General features: G+C 32.1%; 1 protein-coding gene across 3 annotated transcripts; it reads right to left on the bottom strand.

Annotated features, from left to right (window-relative positions):
* Positions 1-352: 352 nt before the first annotated feature.
* Positions 353-23,106, bottom strand: LOC126741950 (protein mothers against dpp). Of its 3 annotated transcripts, XM_050448427.1 has the most exons (6): positions 22,691-22,856; positions 17,147-17,441; positions 14,714-15,437; positions 7,162-7,418; positions 942-1,110; positions 353-866 (listed from the first exon to the last, which is right to left on the bottom strand). In XM_050448427.1, exons 1-5 carry the CDS (start codon positions 22,732-22,734, stop codon positions 967-969), a joined length of 1,464 nt encoding a protein of 487 aa, XP_050304384.1. In that variant the 5' UTR covers positions 22,735-22,856; the 3' UTR covers positions 353-866; positions 942-966. The 3 variants fall into 3 exon arrangements, with proteins under 3 accessions (XP_050304384.1, XP_050304385.1, XP_050304382.1); XM_050448428.1 differs by lacking the exon at positions 22,691-22,856 and adding an exon at positions 22,954-23,106 and having other exon boundaries at positions 353-1,110; XM_050448425.1 differs by having other exon boundaries at positions 353-1,110.
* Between the last annotated feature and the right edge of the window lie 810 nt (positions 23,107-23,916).

Here is a 23,916-nt window from a genome sequence, read left to right as displayed (position 1 = left end):
GTTTCAATATTTTTTTTTAAATATTTCCCAGGAATTTTGTAATAAAACCAATTTTTCAAGATTTTTTTGAATATCTTCGCAACCATCCGGAATTTTTAAGTTTTTTAAACGGCATATTGCTAAGCTCAAAAATCCTCAAGTTTGCCCTAATTTAACCAACTTCGTATCTCTCCGAGATCCTCATGTTAAGGTTCGAATTTGAACCACTCTGTATAAAGAAAGCAATTCTTGGTGTAATTAATGTGTTTACATGGGCTCATGTACACTAAAAGTGAAGCCTTAAGTTAAGTAGGTCGCTTACAACTAAATCCTTTGCTATAGCGGCAACACCATTTAAAATCAATTACCCTAACATACTAAATAATATTATTCAAATATTTCAACGTAACATAAAAAATTTCTTGTCAAAAAAAACTTACGTGCTAAACTATGATGCAAACAAAAAAAAAAACAATATACAATAATAAATGGTAAAATTATAATAAAAAAAACTATCATTACGCGACTTATAATTGCCAGTACAATCATTCAGAAGTAAAAAAAAATCCTGGCAATGAAAAGTGTATCTTTAAGACCCAAGTTTTACTTTTAAAATATGGCAAAAGTATAAGGTCCTGTACGATTGCCTGGATTTTTCTAAACATTTCGGTATTACTTCATCCAGATCGACTGCACTATACATATGAGAAATTATAAGTTCTAAGGTAAATACCACAGTAGAAAATTCTAAATATTATCGGGAAGTGTTTATGTTTCCTATTTATTTCTTTTTTTGCACAAAATCATCCTGATGGCACAACGTGGTTTAGAGAAAGGGGACGATTTCACGAGCCGCTCAAATCAACCCCTCCTCCCCGATTTCGACACTTCATCAAGTAGTTAAAATAAATATGTACAAATTTCTCTGCAATCGGGAAATATTTATAAGTAGTTTTACTCACTATAATAATAAAGCGAAAACTCAATTTAAGAGACGGAACTGATGGCGTTATGTGGCGCACCCATTTGCGTTAAGACTTTGTCCAACCATTGAAGTGGACCGTGCAGGTGGATCTCGATCCAGCAGGGGGTGCTCGTTACGTCTTGTCGGTGGTATTCTGCACCCCATCCCTAAAACAATCACGGTTCTATCAGTGAAAAACAGCTACTGATTTATAATTAGTGTTTGTTTGTATTTTAATGTTTTAGAAGGATGAATTTGAGCAGTCTCTCTAAGGGAGTGTATTTTCAACTAGGGCACTTTTAAATATTACTGATAATATAATTCGAGCGCTTGACAAGAAACTTTCTGTTATTATGGTGTCTCTTGATTACTCAAAGGCTTTTGATGTTATAGACCAACTTATTGCCAAACTGAAGTTTTATGGGTGCAACGATATACCTTATTTTAAAACATCTCTGTGGAATCGTATACAAAGAATACGCATACATGCCAACTCTTCTGAATCAAGACATATAGTATCAGAATCTATCCTTGGCCCTCTCTTATTTCTTGTTTACACGTCAGACCTACCAAAGGTTTTAAATTAATCAGAAATTCACCAGTATACTGACGATATACAGGTTCTCCACTACTTCGATCCCAGCGATAATTTATCCATTTTTTTTTAATATACCCGGCCTAACCTAGAGATGTCGGTAGTAGTTTGAAAAATATCAGTGTATTAGAAAGTATACAATCTATAAAGTATATGTTTCAAGTTTGAAGACGCCACGTTGTTTAGGATTTGTTTGGCAGCCATCAATAGTGAACGTTTTCAGTGAATTTGTGAAAATGGAGCAAATTGGTCATCGTTATGTGATACAATACTTTTATTTGAAAGGCCTCAGCCCAACCAATATAAAAAAAATTTATTGGATTCTACTCTGGGTGAGTCTGCTCCTTCGTTAACAACAGTAAAATATTGGGCAGCGGAGTTTAAACGAGGCCGTACGAGCTGCCAAGACGAACATCGCAGTGGTCGACTCCAGAAATTTTAAAGAAAATTCACAAAGCGGTACTGGATAATCGTCGACTGAAAGTGCGCGAGCTAGCGGACATAGTAGGCATTTCAAAAAGTGCGGTACATACGCATATTAACTGAAAATTTTGACATGAGAAAGCTGTGTGCCGCGTTTGCTCACACTCGAGCAAAAACAGTGTCGCGAAGATGTTTCAATTGAGTGTTTAGCGAAATTTAATAGCAACAAAGCAGAATTTTTGCGTCGTTTTATAACCATAGATGAAATATGGGTCCATCACTTTACACCTGAGACAAAAGAACAATCAAAACAATGGACTCAAAAGGGAGAACCGGCTCCAAAGAAGGCGAAAACCGTGCAAGGTCATGGCGTCGGTTTTTTGGGATACGCGAGGGATAATTTTCATTGACTATCTTAAAAAAGGTAAAACTATCAACGGCGAGTATTATGCGAACTTATTGCAACGTTTGAGCGAAGAAATCAAGCAAAAACGGCCGCATTTGGTTAAGAAGAAAGTGTTGTTTTATCAAGACAATCGTTATTGCAATGGCCAAACTTAACGAATTAAAGTTTGAATTGCTACCTCATGCACTCTATTCACCAGATTTAGCCCCCTGAGATTATTTTCTGCTTCCAAACTTAATGAACTGGCTCAGTGGTCAAAGATTTTCCAACAATGAAGAAGTGATGTCTGCAGTTAATGGCTATTTCGAGGCGCAAGACAGTTCTTATTATAAAAAGGGTATGGAACTTATAAAACATCGCTGGGAAAAGTGTATAGAGCTGAAAGGAGATTATGTTGAAAAATAAATAATTTTTTTTCCAAAATTTTCGTGTTTTCTTTCTTGGGTCGGGTACTTCTGGGACCACCCTCGTATGCTGACCTTAATTCAATTTCAATATACTCAAAGGGGCATAACTTGGTCATTAATCGAGTCAAAACTAAAATGATGCTATTTCCAAATAAAAATACTCGTAAAAACATCGTTTTATCCAAGGTTCTTGGATATCTCGTTTTATTGTCCACATTTTTATACCGTTTATATATGATCTGAAGCTTCAAAATATCTGTACGAATTTTATCTCGCTTCATTAGTTTTGCCTTGCCTTGAGGAAGAAAATAAATATTATTATTAAAATAATAATACATAAATTTGTGCATTTTTTGTACTTTTTCTAATATTTTTTTCTAAAAATGTCTAAAAAAAAATAGAATTCTTTATTTAATTAGTAAGTTTCATTTAGAATAATTTTAAAGCCGTACTTGTTCCCTTTATCACCTCTTGAAAAGGGTTACACAATGGGGCTTAATGGTCTAATTGATTTTAGGTAGTAGAAATCAATGGTATATCTTTGAGTGAACTATATCTTGTTTATTGGGGGACTGTTAGTTTATGATTGGTTGTTGTACCTGTGGTAAACTATAATGTATAGTTGGAATTAATTAATCAATTAATTTTTTTTTTAATGAAGGTTAAGAGTAGCTTCACCTTTTTAGAGAAAGATATTTTATTACGTGATATTAAATATTGTTTTTTTTTTCTTCTAAACAAAAATAGAACGATCAACTATCAAGAAAGGATTGATTATAAAAATTCAGGGATTGGAGGGCCCAAAGTCAATGGTCTCAAATTATGTTTATTTTTTAAAAAACGATTACACGTGTTTCGCCCTAAGGCGTCTTCAGATCTAAAAGAACCGGTTAAGCTATTGGATTAACACCACAAACATTTAAGTTAAAACAATAATAAATACATAAAAAATTAATGCTGATGTTCACATTAAAACTAAATAAAATAAACGGCGATGAAAAAAATGGACTACTTTTTTATAAAAGGATTGATTATGTTTGCATGTTATGTAGCCCTGTAAACAATTGTTCCTTTAATTAAGTATTGTTATTGATCTGTTTTGTATCAATTATTGTTTGTTCTTATTACTGTTGCAGAAAAGTTGATGGGGTTTTGTAGGAAAGAGTTATTTTCCATTGAACAACGAAAGCAAGTATACAAAATGTCTTTCTCAATAAAACCCGCCCCTGTAATGGGACTCTGTGAATTGGCACTTTTATGGAATTTTAAATCGACTAAATAAAGACAACATCTAAAGAAATCGAGTGGAAAAACAGAATCATGGAGCTGATTATTTTGAATAAAATTGGCCCGTTAACATGACGACAGAATCGGGGGCGACTTTGAGAGGAAGTTACCATTAAATTATGGTGTGGTTGTTATCTTACAATTATTACCTGTCGATTCAAAATTGTTTCAAATACATTCGCTGGATAAGACATTGCAGGGGATCAATTCGAGTTTCCGATTGGTTAAAAGCTCCCATCCGCTAATTTAAGGCTTAATTTTTGAAAATGTTGCCAACACTTGGATACTCCAAGGATGGATTAGTGTGTTAGAAAAACATAGAATATGACATACAGTAGAGTCTCGATAACGTGAACTAATTAGGGATGACTGTGTTCATGTTTTTGAGGAGTTCATGTTACTGGATAAAGTTAATCGCATGATAAACTAACACTTTGAATATATATTTTATTGGACAATCGAACAAAAACATGTTATACAGTTAGTAATACATAGTTGAAAATGTATATGTATATGTTTATACATGGTATAAAGAAAAAAATATTTATTATATAGCTAAGTATCTGTATGTAAGTAAGTACAATGTACATTATTTATATTTAATCCGTTGTTTTTAGAAAAAAGTTATCTAACTTTGTTTGACGGATACGTTGTTTGTTTGAAAGAATAGTTGCACATTCACGTAATTTGTGTAAAGACTGAATATCCTCGAAGTCGGCATTGTTTTGCTCCGCCCATTAAATATACGAACTGCCTCAACGTGAGTGACCAGAGGTTTCTCAGGCTATGGATAAAGCCTGAGAAACCTCTGGATCTTGATCCTGTTCGGTTTCAGAATCACTAGACACTGCAGTATAATTCTCATCATGTTCAACTAAGTCATCTTTATTCCATTCTTCGATATCTCCACGTTCGAAGTCTTCGAAGCCCTGGATCAATTTCTTCTAATAAATTGAGGTTAGTCTCTACAATGCTATTCAGGCTTAGCAATTCTTGACGAAGAGTTGCCAAGGGTATTGTGTCTTCACGATCATCATTGCTTTGGCTTTCGAAAATATTTTTCCAACAGTTTTTAAGGGTTGCTGGTTCTAATTTATTCCATGCTCGTGATAAGTTTAAAATAGCATCCCTGAGGTTGTATTGTTTGATAATGACATTCATGTCCTTAGATTTATTAGCTACAACCATTGCCAAAAACATAGAGCGATAATGGAGTTTAGTCAACCTAATAACGTTTTGGCCTATAGGTTGAATTAAAGGTGTCACATTGGGAGGCATATACATAACTTGAATTAGTCCATCATCAGATAAAAGTTCCTCTACTGGGGGAATTATCCAATAAAAGAAGTGCTTTCTTTGGAAGACCTTGTTTCTTAAGAAACTTTCTCATTGCTTAAAAATTCCGGCTGTTATCCATGCAGATTGTGAGTTTTTGTAGTGTACAGGAATGTAAGAGTTCTTAAAACTTCGTGGTTTTTTTAGCTTTCCCTATTACCAAAGGAGTCAATTTATGTAGTCCAGTCGCATTTGTACATGCTAGAAACGTTATTCTTTCTTTGGCTGTTTTTCTCCTAGGGGCAGTTTTTTCTTCACTGGATACATAAGTCTTTCCGGGTAAAAGCTTCCGGTACAAGCCGGTTTCATCGGCGTTGCACACTTGGTTATAGTCTAAGTAAGTTTAGGTCCTTGATTTTTCTTCAAGTTTACGTAAGAATGGTGAAACCAGCTCGGGCTGAGAAGATAGTTTTTTCACCAGTTATTGTTAGGAAGCGTATGCTAAATCTTTTCTTGAACTTTTGCAATCATCCCGAGCTGGCAGAAAAAGTGGAATTTTTGTCGTACAGTTTTTCGTGAAAATATTTGGCTTTCTTGGAAATATTGGTGCATTCTTCTCTCGTTGTCGCAAAAACCACTTATACAAAGCTTTTTCCATTAATGGATATTCAGAATGTCTAAGAGATTTTCGTTTACCTGGTCCAGAAAAAGTCAAGGCAACTGTTGAAGTAATTTGGTCTTTTTTCTTCTCAATTGCACACACCGTGGATTTGGCTATTCCATACTTTTTTGCTAAAAAGGTAACTCCGCAACCTCTACTAACATCGGACAAGGGTTGGGCTTTTTTTTCCAGTGTTAAATAATTTAATTTCTTAGTAGACAACGTGCTTGTTTCGTATTGATCGGCGAACAAACACTGAATAAGACGCAAATTTCATATCTCTTCCAAACATGTACGAAACAAGATATACAATTTGGCGGCGATATAAAAAAGCACTAAGTTAGTACTAAAGTTGCCGACAAAGTGAATATACATAGGAAATGCCGCTTAATGCCTACGGGTAAAACGATATAAATATTTTTTTGTTCACGTTATAGAATAGGCTGAATACCAATTAGGCTGTTCACGTTATGGGACGTTCACGTTATCGAGGCTCTACTGTATTTTAAAATTTTATCAACATATTATAAGTCAGTCGTATAAGATTTCCATGAAATGAAAATCATGTTTTAGTGCTCCAAAAGCAAAAATTAGGACGATAAATGAGCTAAAAATTAAATTATGACTTCAGATACCTGAAACTCTGAATAAAAAAGTTTCAATGCATCGATTTTCACGATTAATGCACTGAAAGCTAAAGTAACTGCTCAAACAAGCGGCAGACTTTAAATAACCAAAAATTTTAATACATTTCTCGGAGTTTGTAATCTCACAGAATATAAAATATTATGCATTTAAAGCTTATAATACTAGCACTACATGAGCTGTAGCTTTCAAAATATCTGTAGACACTTTTTTGCTTAATTGAATGATATCTATAAGTGCAAAGGAATTTTACTAAGAAAAGTACTAAATTTATCAATGATTCACTAATTTTTTTATAATTTAGGCTAATGTAGAAAAGTGATTTGTTGAAAATTTAACAAATACTTTGTAAACATTTACTTTAAGTTTGTAGGGAGTTCACCTAGTAATAAGAAGAGTTTTCTGGCTTCTGTGAGAATCCTAAAGACTTTTGCAGGAAGTGCAACAAAAAACCCGTAAGGAAAGTTAATCCCAACGCGGATAGGCGCCTTTATATTAAATTACAAAAAAAAAACTTACCTTAACAAAACTCATCCGAATGGTACACATTTTGGTAAGCTCGTAAACCGCCTCGAATCCGTGATTCACGCATTGGGAAAGCAGCTGGGCAAATTCCGCATTATTGAATATCCTCAGGGAACATCCCGCGGGTATTTTACAGACCGTCGAGGGATGGAAGTTGTGGTGGTGGTTACAGTTTCGAGACTGCACGAAAATCGCCGAATCTGATAAACATTCCGCGTAGACTTCGCCGTTTACGTAATATAGATGCACTCCTAAGGGAAACCATTATTCATTCATCGGAAGTAAGAGCCTTTTTTTGGTAAAAAAAGCTTTAAGCACTTTTTATATGAAACTTTGAAAACAAGAAATTTATATTTTTTTCATAGGAGGTAAGTATTCAGGAAGTCAGTAACTGCAAGAGTTTCAATATTTTTTGTGCTTAAAATTTTTTCAGTTTTTTACTTAATAAGAAAAATGCTGCTTTTATTATTTTAAAAATAAATCAACTTATTTGAATTTAATTTAAATTTTTTTTTTGATGACTTGGATTTTGAGTTACAGGACTTAAAAATGGCAGTATTTATAAAAATTACTGCAAAAAAAGATTTAATAAGTAACTTTTTCCTTGTTATCAAACCAAATTGTAAGTATACCAAAAATAAGGGAAACATCAACATTTTTAGACTTTTGACCAACAGTTTTCCAGATTTAAAAAAAAAATCGAAAGTTGGTCATTTTTGAGCAACCTCAACTGTCTTTGCAAGGATTTTTTCACAACTTTAAAGGGATATATCTCAACAAATATTCCTTGATACGACTTTGCAGTAGACTCCAAATATTCTATAAAAGTTGGAAAATGAATTCTAAAATCAATAGTGTTACTAGGAAAAATATCGCATAACTGGCGATTTTTGAACATTCCCCACTCAGGTATCAGTCAAATAGGAGCGAAGTAAATAAAGACTACTGGGGTCAAAAAGAAACAATAAAATCCTTACGTAAGTTTTCAAAATATGCAGATTTTTGTAAGCTCTTTGAAAAAAAATAAATATTTTGAAAAAAAAAGTTAAATGGTTCATAAAAAATACAAGAGTACCAATGAGCACAACAGAATTTTCAACAAGATATAATACTATTAATCTACGCCTATGCACTTGCCACTGGAATGCAAAGACATTAGCAAGCAGTTTAATCGTTCTGTGAAAATTTAATTAATTAAAAATCCAAAATAATGAGTTTTATAGCGATATTTCGTAATATTTATATATATTTTGATATCGGTAAATATTGTTTTTCTTTAATATTAATTTTTATAAATCCGTTATTAAGGCAATTTTTTTATATTTTTACTTAATTGTACTAATTTTTGTTGAGTGACTTTTGCTTCTTTTTAACTGTATCCGTGACATTTTCTTAATTGTCTATCAGTAATATTAAATTTTTTTGCATTGTGTATAACTCAAAGTTAAAAAACAATAAAGCATATTTTGATTTGACCCAGAAGCACGTTTTTAACCTCAAACCCAACTTCAGAAACTCTCTTATCTGGATCCGAAAGAATTATGAAAATATTTTTAATGGTTCTCAATTTATGGCCAAAAATATTGAAAAAGTTGCAAATTCGGTGCCTCTCGGATTTGTGTGAATAGAATTGCCTTATTACAAAAAATTTTTGAAGTAGAAGATTCATTCTTATATTAAATTATTTTGTAAGAAATGTCCTTTCTTTCCTATAAACCCTCTCAGAAATATTTTCATTATTTGTTGTTGCATTGACAAGAAAAGTGAAATTTGTTTACAAAATTAGGAAAAAAAATGCCTCTACTAAAAGTGCTCTTACTACCCAAATCTTTAACATAGAACCACGTTTTTACCCTCAAATCGATCCTAAAAAACTCCCTTATATAAATGCCAAAGAATTATGAAAATATTTCTAATGGTTTTCAAGTTATGACCAAAAATGTCCGTCAATGAAAAAAATGTGAATGTGTTTCAAAAGTCGCAGATTCGGTGCCTCCCGGACCTTGGGTGACAAAATTGCCTTTTTTTGAGGTACAAAAATCGTTCTCAAGTGAAATTATTTGGTAAGAAATGCCCTTTCTTCCCTTGAAATTCTTTTTAAAATATTCCAATTATTTCATGTTATATTGATAAGAAAAGTGAAATTTGTTAAAAACATTAGGCAGAAAACGCCTCTACTAAAACTGCCATTACTATCCAAATCTTTAACCCAGAACCTTGACAAAGGAGGCTCAAAAGAGACAAAGGAACAACTAACTTTAAAGCAACAGTATGTAAATTTGAATCGCAAAAATTCATTTTCAATTATAACACACTAAACCGTTAACTACTTGAAACTGAGTTTATGGTAATATTTAAGATAAAGGAATTACATTTTTTTAAGGATTTACATGGAAAAATCAATTAAAAATGTAAAGAAATTAATCCAGAATTTCTAAAAGGTTTATATGAAAATCAAATTAATAAGATTGACTTATTTATCAAAAAATTATATTTTTTAGGAATTAAATAAAAGAATCAATTGGAGATCTAAAAGATTCATTTAATAATTTAAGATAATTCAGCTAAGATTAAATAAATTATTAGAAATAAGTGTCATATACAGTATTCTGATTTGAAACTGAAAAATTTATTTTTCAGAAGCACCAGCAGCTTGAACAATTTTTAAAATTCTTTTTGAGTTAAAAAAAATGTTGGAAATTACAGAAAATTCATAAAAAATTACTGATTTAAACACGCTCTCTTTTGCTTTTATTGACATTAAAAGAGTTACATCAATAAATTTAAAACTCAAATTCATTCCCAGGAACTCCCTTATACAAATGTGAAAGTATTATGAAAACATTTCTAGTGGTTCTCATGTTATGACCAAAAATGTCTGCTAATGAAAAAAATTTTGCAAATTAGGTACCTCTCGGATCTTGTGTCATAATATTGCTTGTAAAGTTTTCAATGTAGCAAAATCGTTTTTAAATGAAATTATTTAGTAAGAAATGTCCTTTCTTCCCTTTAAAGCCCTTTTAAACATATTCCAATTATTTACTGTTATATTTACTGTTTGGCCACTGCCAATACTGCCTTTACTATTCAAATCTGTAATCCAAAACCACGTTTTTACCCTCAAATCCATGCTCAGAAACTACCTTACATATATGTGAAAATCTTATGAAAATATTTCTAGTGGTTCTCAAGTTATGACCAAAAATGTATGCTAATAAAAAAAAAATGTGTTTCAAAAGTTGCAAATTGGGTGCCTCTTGAACCTTGGGTGACAAGTAGTCCTGCTCATTTGCCGCTTTTCCGACGTCTAATCCGCTCTCGTAATTGGTCACTTTTAGCATCTTAGAAAAGTACTTAAAAAAAAAGACCTCACATCAGAATGAGTTGAAAATTGGTCAAAGTGTTTCTTATTCGATTCCGCACAGATTCACTATTTTGTTTTGTGATATTCGATCTGGTTATCATAAAATTTAATAAACTGTGAATAAAATACCATCGGTAAAACTGGCAACGACGTGAAAACGCCCGACAGAACAGCTGACGAGGGAAGCCAATAATAGCAAATCACAAAATTCAAATTATAACGGATCGCCAAACAAAATAGTGAATCTGAGCGGAATCAAATAAGAAACACTTTGACCAATTTTCTACTCATTCTGATATGAGGTTTTTTTTTTTAAGTACTTTTCTAAGATGCTAAAAGTGACCAATCACGAGAGCGGATTAGACGTCGGAAAAGCGGCAAATGAGCAGGACTACGCCGCCTTAACTCAAAAAGTTTTTGCAGTAGAAAAATTGTTTTCATGTGAAATTATTTAGTAAGAAATGTCTTTTCTTCCTTTTAAAAATATTCCAATTATTTCACGTTATATTAACAAGAAAAGTGAAATTTGTTGAAAAAATTAGGCAGAAAATGCCTCTACTAAAACTGCCATTACTGCCCAAATCCTTAACACAGAACCACGTTTTTACCCTCAAATCCATGCTCAAAAACTCTCTTACATAAATGTAACTTATGACTTATGAAAATATTTCTAGTGGTTCTCAAGTTATGACGAAAAACGTCTGCTAATGAAAAAAATGTTGCGAATTAGGTGCCTCTGGGACTTTGTGTCATAATATTGCTTGTAAAGTTTTCAAGGTAGCAAAATCGTTGTCATATGAAATTATTTAGTAAGAAATGACCTTTCTTCCCTTTAAAGTTCTTTTAAAAATATTCCGAATATTTCCTGTTATATTTATAAGAAAAGTGAAATTTGTAAAAAAAAACGCCTCTGCCAATACTGCCTTTACTATCCAAATCTGTAATCCAGAATCACGTTTTTACCCTCAAATCCATGCTAAGACACTCCCTTACATAAATGTGAAAGACTTATGAAAATATTTCTAGTGGTTCTCAAGTTATGACCAAAAATGTATGCTAATAGAAAAAATGTGTTTCAAAAGTCGCAAATTCGGTGCCTCTTGGACCTTGGGTGACAAAATTGCCTTTAATTCAAAAAGTTTTTAAGGTACAAGTGTGAAATTATTTAGTACGAAACGTCCTTTCTTTCTTTTAAAAATATTCCAATTATTTCACATTATATTGACAAAAAAAGTGAAATGTGTTGAAAAAATTAGGCACAAAATGCCTCTACTAAAACAGCCATTACTGCCCAAATCCTTAACCCAAAACCTTGTTTTTACCCTCAAATTTATCGCCAGGATCTCCCTTATATAAATGTGAAAGAATTATGAAAATATTTCTAGTGGTTCTCAAGTTATGACCAAAAATGTATGCTAATAGAAAAAATGTGTTTCAAAAGTCGCAAATTCGGTGCCTCTTGGACCTTGGGTGACAAAATTGCCTTTAATTCAAAAAGTTTTTAAGGTACAAGTGTGAAATTATTTAGTACGAAACGTCCTTTCTTTCTTTTAAAAATATTCCAATTATTTCACATTATATTGACAAAAAAAGTGAAATGTGTTGAAAAAATTAGGCACAAAATGCCTCTACTAAAACAGCCATTACTGCCCAAATCCTTAACCCAAAACCTTGTTTTTACCCTCAAATTTATCGCCAGGATCTCCCTTATATAAATGTGAAAGAATTATGAAAATATTTCTAGTGGTTCTCAAGTTATGACCAAAAATGTATGCTAATAAAAGAAATGTATTTCAAAAGTCGCAAATTTGGTGCCTCTTGGACCTTGGGTGACAAAATTGCCTTTAACTCAAAAAGTTTTTGCAGTAGAAAAATTGTTTTTATGTGAAATTATTTGGTAAGAAATGTCCTTTCTTCCTTTTAAAAATATTCCAATTATTTCAAGTTATATTGACAAGAAAAGTAAAATTTGTTGAAAAAAATTAGGCAAAAAATGCCTCTACTAAAACTGCCACTACTGCCCAAATCCTTAACCCAAAACCTTGTTTTTACCCTCAAATTCATCGCCAGGATCTCCCTTATATAAGTGTGAAAGAATTATGAAAATATTTTTAGTGGTTCTCAAGTTATGACCAAAAATGTATGCTAATAAAAGAAATGTGTTTCAAAAGTCGCAAATTTGGTGCCTCTTGGACCTTGGGTGACAAAATTGCCTTTAGCTCAAAAAGTTTTTGCAGTAGAAAAATTGTTTTTATGTGAAATTATTTGGTAAGAAATGTCCTTTCTTCCTTTTAAAAATATTCCAATTATTTCAAGTTATATTGAGAAGAAAAGTGAAATTTATTGAAAAAAATTAGGCAAAAAATGCCTCTACTAAAACTGCCATTACTGCCCAAATCCTTAACCCAAAACCTTGTTTTTACCCTCAAATTCATCGCCAGGATCTCCCTTATATAAATGTGAAAGAATTATGAAAATATTTTTAGTGGTTCTCAAGTTATGACCAAAAATATATGCTAATAAAAGAAATGTGTTTCAAAAGTCGCAAATTTGGTGCCTCTTGGACCTTGGGTGACAAAATTGCCTTTAATTCAAAAAGTTTTTGAGGTACAAAAATCGTTTTCATGTGAAATTATTTAGTAAGAAATGCCGTTTCTTCCCTTGAAATTCTTTTAAAAATATTCCCAATTATTTCACGTTATATTGACAAGAAAAGTGAAATTTATTGAAAAAATTAGGCAGAAAATGCCTCTACTAAAACTGCCATTACTGCCCAAATCCTTCAACACAGAACCACGTTTTTACCCTCAAATCCATGCTCAGAAACTCCCTTACATAAATGTGAAAGATTTATGAAAATATTTCTAGTGGTTCTCAAGTTATGACCAAAAATGTCCGTCAATGAAAAAAATGTGAATGTGTTTCAAAAGTCGCAGATTCGGTGCCTCTTGGACCTTGGGTGACAAAATTGCCTTTAAGTCAAAAAGTTTTTGAGGTACAAAAATCGTTCTCATGTGAAATTATTTAGTAAGAAATGCTCTTTCTTCCCTTGAAATTCTTTTAAAAATATTCCCAATTATTTCACGTTATATTGACAAGAAAAGTGAAATTTGTTGAAAAAATTAGGCAGAAAATGCCTCTACTAAAACTGCCATTACTACCCAAATCCTTCAACACAGAACCACGTTTTTACCCTCAAATCCATGCTCAGAAACTCCCTTACATAAATGTGAAAGACTTATGAAAATATTTCTAGTGGTTCTCAAGTTATGACCAAAAATGTATGCTAATAAAAAAAATGTGTTTCAAAAATCGCAAATTCGGTGCCTCTTGGACCTTGGGTGACAAAATTGCCTTTAATTCAAAAAGTTTTTGAGGTACAAAAATCGTTCTCATGTGAAATTATTTAGTAAGAATTGCCGTTTCTTCCCTTGAAATTCTTTTAAAAATATTCCCAATTATTTCACGTTATATTGACAAGAAAAGTGAAATTTGTTGAAAAAATTAGGCAGAAAATGCCTCTACTAAAACTGCCACTACTGCCCAAATCCTTAACCCAAAACCTTGTTTTTACCCTCAAATTCATCGCCAGGATCTCCTTTTTATAAATGTGAAAGAATTATGAAAATATTTCCGGTGGTTCTCAAGTTATGAACAAAAATGTATGTTAATGAAAAAAATGTTGCAAATTAGGTGCCTCTCGAACCTTGTGTTATAAAATTGCTTGTAACTCAAAAAGTTTTTAAAGTAGCAAAATCGTTCCCTTTTGAAGTTATTCAGTAAGAAATGTCCATTCTTCCCTTGAAACCCTTTTAAAAATATTCCCATTATTATTATCCTGTTATATTTACAAGAAAAGTTAAATTTGTTAAAAAAAGCCCCAGCCAATACTACCTTTACTATCCAAATCCGTAATCCAGAATCACGTTTTTACCCTCAAATCCATCCTCAGGAGCTCACTTATATGAATATGAAAGAATTATGATAATATTTACAGTGGTTCTCAAATTATGTCCAAAAAATCTGTCAATGTTGCAATATGTGTTTTAAAACCTCCAACTCTTGCACAAAATTACTTCTAACTCAAACAGTTTTTGAGGTACAAAAATCGTTCGCGTATGAAATTATTGGGCACAATATTGACTCTTATAATAATTTCATAACTAAATAAATATTTCGTACCTTTGCCAATGTGCCGCCTAGTGTTCTCGATGGTACTGTTCCTATTCACGTTGCTTAACTGTCCCAAACAAAACCGATCGCTATTATTACTCGGATTGGTGAATCCGTCCACAATCACCGACGTAGAATGGCAATGAAACACCTCCCCCACTCTACAGTTCAACTCGTAATAAGCGATCGAAGCCCAAAACGGTTGATCCTGGTATGGTACCGGATGCACGTCCTGCGTCACGCTCAACGGCGGTTCCGGACTCGGATTATTGTTGGTCGTTGTGGTACTCGTGGTCGAGGCGTTTTCATCGGTGGGACTGTAAGCTGGTGGCGGAGTCTCCGCTAAATTCGCATAAGGCGATTGTGGATTGTTGGAGATCACGCTACCGGGACTAGAAACGCTCGATATAGGCGAGCTGGGACTCATATGACCCCCGTTAAAACCATTCGAGGAATAACTGACGTTATGGGGCATGTTCGGCTCGACCAGCTGCTGGAATGGTAAGAGAGAGTGGCCGGGTACGAAGTCGTTGTGCCTAGGGACCAAGACCGGGGGCAAAACGGGACTTTCGACCCGTTTGTAATGGTAAGGGTTGATGCAGACCTCCTTTTGTTTCGCCGAAAATGGATACTGACAGTGTTCCAGGGGTTTCAGTTCGTGGTGACTTTGGAGGTCTGGCCATCGCCACACGCGACAATAGATCACGTGCGGTAGGCCTTTTCTGTGAGAAACCTAGGAAAGAATTAGGTCATTAATTGACTTTATTATATTGAATGATAAAAATCATTAGTTCAGGTTCATCATACTCCAAAAATTAGTGATCACTCCCTTGTGTCTGTATGCCTTCCAAAAGTAGATTACCTACTACCATTGGTCAACGAAACACTTGATTTCTGAAACTTTACAAAACTTCTTGTCTAACAGGTCATAGAACAATAATTTACCAAAGGTAAATATATTTGCAAATTATTTTATATATAAATTTTACAGTTAACGGAAGAGAGGGACAAGTTATACAGTGAGGACACGAAAGATAAAACAAATTCATTGAAAATTCAGGGGTTTTCAACGATTTTTCTGATGATGAATTCATGTATACAGGGTGGGCCAAAACGGAGCTACGACTATCAACTTAATTTTTTTTAATAGAAACACCCATTTTTTATTTTATCTTTTAATTCTGTATAAAATTTTCAGTATAATTTGTATACCAAAAATCTTGAAATAGGTGTCTAATGAAATTAATTGAGGAATGTGTGTAGAAATTTTCAGAGCTGTAACTTAAGTGGTTTTTGAGTTATAGCCATTTTGTGAATTTTTCATTAAAAAAAAAGTCATCCTACTCAAAAAATTTTTTTTTTCTCAAAATGTTTTAATTTTTTTGAAAAACCCTGAAATAGGTGTCTAATGAAATTAATTGAGGAATGTGTGTACAAATTTTCAGAGCTGTAACTCGAGTGGTTTTTGAGTTATAGCTATTTTGTGGATTTTTCATTAAAAAAAAGTCATCCTCCTCAAAAAAATTTTTTTTTCTTAAAATGTTTTAATTTTTTTGAAAAACCCTGAAATAGGTGTCTAATGAAATTAATTGAGGAATGTGTGTACAAATTTTCAGAGCTGTAACTTGAGTGGTTTTTGAGTTATAGCTATTTTGTGGATTTTTCATTAAAAAAAAAGTCATCTTCCTCAAAAAAAAATTTTTTTCTTAAAATGTTTTAATTTTTTTGAAAAACCCTGAAATAGGTGTCTAATGAAATTAATTGAAGAATGTGTGTACAAATTTTCAGAGCTGTAACTCGAGTGGTTTTTGAGTTATAGCTATTTTGTGGATTTTTCATTAAAAAAAAAGTCATCTTCCTCAAAAAGAATTTTTTTCTCAAAATGTTTTAATTTTTTTGAAAAACCCTGAAATAGGTGTCTAATGAAATTAATTGAGGAATGTGTGTACAAATTGTCAGAACTGTAACTTAAATGGTTTTTGAGTTATAGACATTTTCTGGATTTTTCACTTAAAAAAAATAGGACTCGCCAATCTATAGAAGCATTCAGGAGTACAATAAGATCCCACAGACAATATTTGATGGCAATTCAAGAAACTTATATTATAACTTATAAAAGACAATAGTTCATTCATTCTACTTATTTTTGTGCTTACTAATTATTTGTTTGGTTTTTTAGAAATAAATAGACTCTATAGGCCTTTGTACCAGTTTTGAAAACTGTTTTGAGCTCAGTAATAAATTGTTATTAAAAGAAGAAAAAAAGAATCAATATTTATGGAGAGCAAGGAAATGGCATTAAAATTATTACGATTAAGTGCTAAGTTATTGTTATGGTTAGTTGTTTAATATCTGAAACAGATATGTCAATAATAATGAAACTAAAACTATCTTTGTCAAGTTTAACTTGTTTCAGTGGTTGTTCTTCTCTTTGTACATTACCTGCAATCTACCATCCAGACTCCTCGGTATAGTCACACATTTACTGGGCTGTCCCGGGCAACTCAAAGCCCTCTCCAGCTCCTCGATGGCCCCTTTTCTCTTCTTTAACTTTTTCACTAGACTGTCCACCGCTTTTTCTGCCCATTTCTCTTCCTCGTCTCCCTGTTTCCACCCGAGCAGTTTCTTTACTGCCGGACTCGTGAAGGAAAACAGGCTGTTTAGTGTCGAAATTGGTCCACTGCTCGATGACTCTCCTTCATCTGTATCCATGCTGTTTTCAATGGCGGTATTGAAACTAAAGAGAGACTTTATGTTAATTGAATGTTTTATTAAATAATTTAGTCAAAGGGTCTGAACCAAATGCTACTGTAATTAAATCTTTGAAAGAGGGATAGATGCAGTTAATAGTTTAAATAAACATTTTTGTAGTGTAAGTAAAAAATATTATTGGGAGTTTGGAAATGACATTGGAAGAAATTTAGTCAACAAAAAAATGTACCTGGGGTCTTCCTGACCCCAAACAAGCTTTACAGAATATACTCTATACTATATGCTATAAACTTTGCCCCAATGAAGTAATGGGCATAATTAATGAGTCCAAATGCATCTCAGTGCATGGACATGATGTATGTGATTTAGACAAAAAGTTTGTAGATATTTTCACACATTTAGTAAGCAGTATATAAATCAGGCCCTAAGACTATAATGCAAAATTATAGAGCAGTTAAGTTAATAAGCACCAGTGGCGGATTTGCCGGTGAGGCAAGGGAGGCGACGCCTCACCTTGCATAAATATTTAAAAAAATACGATACTATATAGTAGCATTCGTTTAAAATATGAAAATCAATCAATATTTAAGACCTTTTAAAATTAATTTCGGTAAAATAATAGTATATAAATTCGGTAAAACCTATTGGTCAGCGGTACTCAACATTTAACTTGTGTGAACGTGCTCTTTGAGCTATACCCGCCCGCGCAATCACAAAATATCGCCACCGAATGGTTGGATTGAGGCGATCTTCGCTGTCGCCACATGAAAAACCAAAAGATACCCGGTAGGGAACGATTTCAAAGTTGGAAAAGCCCGCTGGCAGTCAAGTGGCGGGCGGAGAACAGCACGAATAAGTTTTTTTTTGAATAAACATGAATTATTTGTTTTTGTACTGTTTGTAGTGTTAAATGTTTGTGATTTAGACTATACAAAACATTTTTAATTGATTATAAAAATTCATGATGCCTGTTTTTGGCCCTGAATATGACCCATTACTTTGTTTGCTGGAAATTCCGTTTTCCAGAAGAACGGAAAATGAAAAAAGAGAGATTCTTACTATTGGTAGACCTCAGCCATCTTTATGCAATTTAAAAGAAGATAAAAGATCAGGTAAAGAAAGGGCGATGATAATAATTTGGAAAGGAGTAGTTTAAATTTCATGTATGGCAATATATTTTTTTATATTTCATCTTTGAAATATTAGTATCTAGTAAACTTCTACTAATAATGTAATATAAAAAATAATCATAATATATCATAATATTTATGGTATTATAGTTTATTTAATAATACTAATTTTAAACCACATATACTCAACCGATTTACAGTAAACCTACTTATGCCAAATTATGTTTTTTTTTATAATTTTTTTAAATGACAAAATATATAAAATTGGGCTTACTATACCTTTCTTCATTATTCATCCTCTTTTAAATGTTGATCGACCTAAATATTAGAAAATAATGATTATATTATATTTATTTATTTCAAATTTTCCTTAAACCATTGTTTAAAAAACTTAAACATTGTAAAAATATAGGTCGATCAACCACAATAGTACTAATTACGTTTCAGGCTCAAAGTTTTTTCGTTCCTTTCAATCATCTTGGTACAATACCCATCCTTGGTTGTGTGGGAGTATATATGCTTAAAAATTATTTTGTCGGCCATGTGTTCTTCTTTCGCATGTAAAATCTGTTTGGGTCAAAGAAGGATAATATGACCTTAAAAATTTGCAAAGGTCAGCAAAAAAGCATGCGGAATCAGGCAATCATTTAACATCATTTATGAATTTAAAAACACTAGAAAAAAACATGTCAAGAATAAAAGATTTACTACAGGAAAATGTCTCACATTGTAAAATCATATACAATGAGAAAGTTAGAAAAAACAGAATGTTACTTAGTAACTTAACTGAAACCACTATACTCCTAGCAAAACAAGAACTGTCATTTCGTGGTCATCGAGAGGGTGAAGGTTCGGAAAATAGGGAAAACTTTATTGAAGTTTTTAATTCCAAAATAATATATAATGAAGAACTACGAAATCATATTAAAAAGCTTGGAAAATCATTTTGTTCCAAAACCATTCAAAATGATTTAATTTTTTGCATAAGTGAAGTAATTAAAGAAGAGATTAATCAGCAACTTAAAGACACGAGTTTTTTGCCGTAATTGTAGATGATACCACCGACATTACTGAAAAATCTCAGTGTGCAATGTCACTAAGATATGTAGAGAAAAAATCTCTGAATATTTATGAACGATTTTTGGGTTTTTACGATGTGAGTCATGACCGAACTTCAGAAGCCTTATACACATTAGTTGCCAGCGTTTTATCTCGATTTAATTACAGAGAAAAGCTCGTGGCACAGTGCTATGATGGAGCAAGTGTCATGGCTGGTCACATTAACGGTTTGCAAATGAAAATTAAAAATGATGCTCCTGAAGCAACTTTTATTCACTGTTCAGCCCATAAACTAAATTTGGTACTTCAAGACGGATGCAAATCTATTAAGGAATGTCGAATATTTTTTGCTACTTTATCTGGAATCCCTAATTTCTTTCATCAGCCGGCCAAACGAAGAGTGGTTGCAGACAACCTGATTGGTAAACGAATCCCGTCTTTTTGCGAAACTAGATGGCCATCCAGATCCAAGATTATTTTGCTACTAACAAATGAATACCTCAACTTTATCTCCGTGTTTGAAAATATTATGAATGATCGATCTTCAGGTGCGGTCTCTATTAATAGTGCTAAAGGATTTCTAAAATCTTTTTTAGAATTTGAATTTGTATTTCTTTTAAATGTGTTTAGCGAAATTTTCTTAAAAACAGATTTTCTTTATGACATTTTACAAAAAAAAAACATTTGATGTTGTCCTATGCAAAAAATATGTTAATACATGTATTAGGCAACTGGGCGAATTAACGACGGTTGATATTTTTTATAATTTAAAAACAAAATCAGCTAATTTTGTTAATAATGCCAAACAAACCATCAGTTTTTCATATAATCTTAAAGAAAAGTCTGACGAAAATATGGAAGGTCTTTATTTTGAAATTCTTGATACAATAGTTGTACAATTAACAGAAAGATTTAAGAACTTTACAGACATACAATTTTTAGCTCTAATTGAATGCAATAACTTTATAAAATTTAGAAAGATATTTCCTGAAGATGAATAAAACAGCAAAATTACAAAATTTTTCAAAAAGGAAAGACTTGCGTTAAAAACTGAACTGAAAATAATATTTGGCGATGAACAGTTTTCAGGCTGTAGTCCCAAAACAAATATTTAATATTCTCACAATGACATAAAAGATGTTTTTCTGTATACAACAAAACTTATTATGCTCATATTAACTTCACCTATTGCAAGTGCAATGTGGAAAGACATTTTTCTTGCCTTAAAAGAATAAAGACTTATCTTCGTAATACTATGAATCAAGACTGGTTATCTGACCTCGCACTCTTGTCAATCGAAAAGTCACTTATTAATGATATGACTAGTTCCAAAACAGAGAAAGGGGACTTTTATGAAAAAATTATAAAAACTTTTTTAGTAACTAAAAATCGAGCCTTTGAGTTAGTTTTTAAAGTTTAATTTGTTAGCTTATTTTTCTTTTAAAATTTGTTATTTAGGTCTGCTATAGAGGTTAATTTTTTGTTTGTTTTCGCATGTATTAAATACATTACAATAATAAATAACTGTTATAAATGTTGTATTGTTCAAAACTTTAATTCTTTAAAATGCTTTATTTCAACTTAAATCTTTTTTTTTCCAAAAACTAACAAATTTATAATGATAGTTTTGTTGGAAATAAATTATTTAAAAAATCACGGTTTCTTATAGCCTTATTCTGCAAAAAGGAGTTAAAAATATTTAAATGTGGGTGTATTAAATTTTTGGTCATTTTATAATACCTGTTACAGTCCATTGCTTTTAAATTATACCCATAACTTGAAAATATATTATAATTAATTTTTGGGGTTCACCTCACCTACCAAAACCCTCCAGATCCGCCACTGATAAGCACTTTTTCTAGATAGTTGAAGAGGTATAATAAGTGGTAACAAGGTATAGTAAGATTGAAAGTCTTATTTACCTGTGCTCGGCTAACACCCACAGAAATTTTGTATAGGAGTTTGGGGATTATGCAAATAGATCAATTAGTGTAGGGATGTTTGAGTCAGCTTTAAACTTCTTATGTAGGGCCAAGAATCCTTAATCTTTTACTAAATAATTTTAAGATTATAAGAAAAAAAACTATTTAATTTAACTGAATGAATAAGGTGCATGCAACTTAAAATTGAATTTATTATTAAATTATTCTTATATTTTCAGATAAATCTTGTATGCAAACAGACATGTTCTTAATGTTACAATGAGAAAAAAATGTGTCAATCATTGATTTTACCTGTTTTAAATTACTGTACACTATCTCTGTCTTGATTTGTTTAAAAAAAAATTGTTGTCAATACATTTTTAAATTAAAGAAATCGGCAATATCTGTGTAAAAATAAAAGTCTTAAAGTTGGTTAGAGTGCAAAATACAATCAATATTTATAGTCTTTATTTTAATACAATGTTAATTCAAGTTGTAATATTTCCTTACAGTGATGATGGTAAGGTGTACAAATAACTATTGCTAAACATTACCATTTCCATTATTATTTTGTTAATAAACACCTTATTTAAAAAAAAAAAATACGGAGGTATAGACAGTTTTTAGGAAATGCCACTGAAAGCAGGAAAACCTACTTTAGTTTTGTACTAAACATGAGGAACACCCTCGCCTAGCATTGAAAGAACAATCTTCAATTATAAGCTCAGAGGGACAATAAAAAACAGGCAATATACTAACATATATTAGTTTTTCTTAATCTTATAGGTTCTTGAATTAATACACTGTAGTATTGGTGGATTGAATAAAGATACAACTAACTATTGACTGCTATATACCCTTAAGCCTTGAAAAGCACTACAGTTGCTGCTACAGTATACAAATGTTTCACTTCTTGCATCAACTGTTAGAACTTAAACTCCGACAAAACAGCACTTGTACCAAAACTCGGGTAACATTTATGAAGCATTTCGAGCACACTTACAACAAATGATTCTAACAATATTGAAAATAGAAGTAAAAGAAAACGATTAAGAAACACTTGTACAAACACATTGCTTAAAATTTCCAGGAAAGCAAGTGAACCAAATGGCCCAAAAGGACCATGCATTCCAAGAAAAAAAAACTTAAACTAAATGACTCACAAATTGTTCAGATGAGTAAGGTAAAACTGAAACTCGGTTGCCATTGCGTCGGGAACACATTTAAAGCGGTCAGTTACGCGTGTGGTACTAGCGGTGCACTTCCTACAAACTTGGTATTTATCAAGAGCAAGGATTCGCTTTTTTTCTCTGGCACCAACAACAAAAAAAAAAAGAAGCAGACATGACTGGGGTGCATTCGCACACTCGAGAGCGGTTTTAATGGACTTTTCGAGGCTTTGGGGCTCTTAAATTGGTCCACTTACCTTCTGCGCTACGTAAATGAGGATTTCCCAGCACTTTGGGGGCCGATTTTCACTTAAAAATTGCCAAAAACGCGAAAATTCCGTCCAAAGACTTCGAGACGCATAGTCCTAGCGGGCCTCGTTGCAAACATGAACTGACGTTTGTGGTATTGTACTAATCGTCACGGCATCATATTAATATTGTACTAAATTCTCGTTTGGATGGGTGTAGTTATTTCAATGTATTTTCTTAGGATACAAGTATTCCGATTTTTTAAGTTTACTTAGGAATGCATTATTTAGGTTAAGATACTTATTAAATATAAAGTAATTTTATTTATACATTACCATTTACACACAGGCATTAGGGTACATTTTTCAGTAAAAATTGATATATTTTCTGTTTAACGCAAAAGAAAATAACTAAGTAATGACGTTACAAGATATCTATCTTTTTTATTACTTTGAATCTTTTAATAATTAATTTTTCTTAAAAGGCAAAATAAATATATGCTTAATGAAGTACTTGATATTGTACAATAGCCAATTCATCGAGAACCTTGACCGATGCAATACCATTTAGTTTTCGTAAATGTCCGCTAGGGCGCTTATACCATTTAAGGCGCGTAATTTAAATGTAATCATGAAGTATTTTCGTAATTAATTGTATGTACTATGCTTAGAATATTGAAAGGCCTTTCAATGTTCTAAGGTACTATATAAATATACTATAAATGTATGATGTACCTATGCTTTTAGTGAAAAAAAAATCTAGAATGCGGAAACCATGAGTTTTATAATATTACAAATAAGATGAAATTCGCGGACACTGAATTAAAGGACAAATTTTGCTGACTCAAGATGTGGATAGTTAGCCATTCTTTTAGTACCTGTTCAATATTACATACAATGCATCCCTAAAGTAGCGGATAAATTCAATAAAAATTAAATGGACCGTTTCTGGAAAAAAATGCGATTTCGATG

Source organism: Anthonomus grandis, chromosome 11 (genome assembly GCF_022605725.1).
Source record: "Anthonomus grandis grandis chromosome 11, icAntGran1.3, whole genome shotgun sequence".
Lineage (NCBI taxonomy): Eukaryota > Metazoa > Arthropoda > Insecta > Coleoptera > Curculionidae > Anthonomus > Anthonomus grandis.
This window is presented reverse-complemented; position numbering and strand designations above follow the sequence as displayed.

Coding starts and splice junctions, on each gene's coding strand:
- LOC126741950 (XM_050448425.1), bottom strand. CDS start 22,734: ATGGCAACCGAGTTTCAGTTTTACCTTACTCATCTGAACAATTT. Junction 17,442..22,690: donor CTTACTCATCTGAACAATTT/GTGAGTCATTTA, acceptor GTCTCTCTTTAG/TTTCAATACCGCCATTGAAA. Junction 7,419..14,713: donor TAGGCGGCACATTGGCAAAG/GTACGAAATATT, acceptor GGTTTCCCTTAG/GAGTGCATCTATATTACGTA.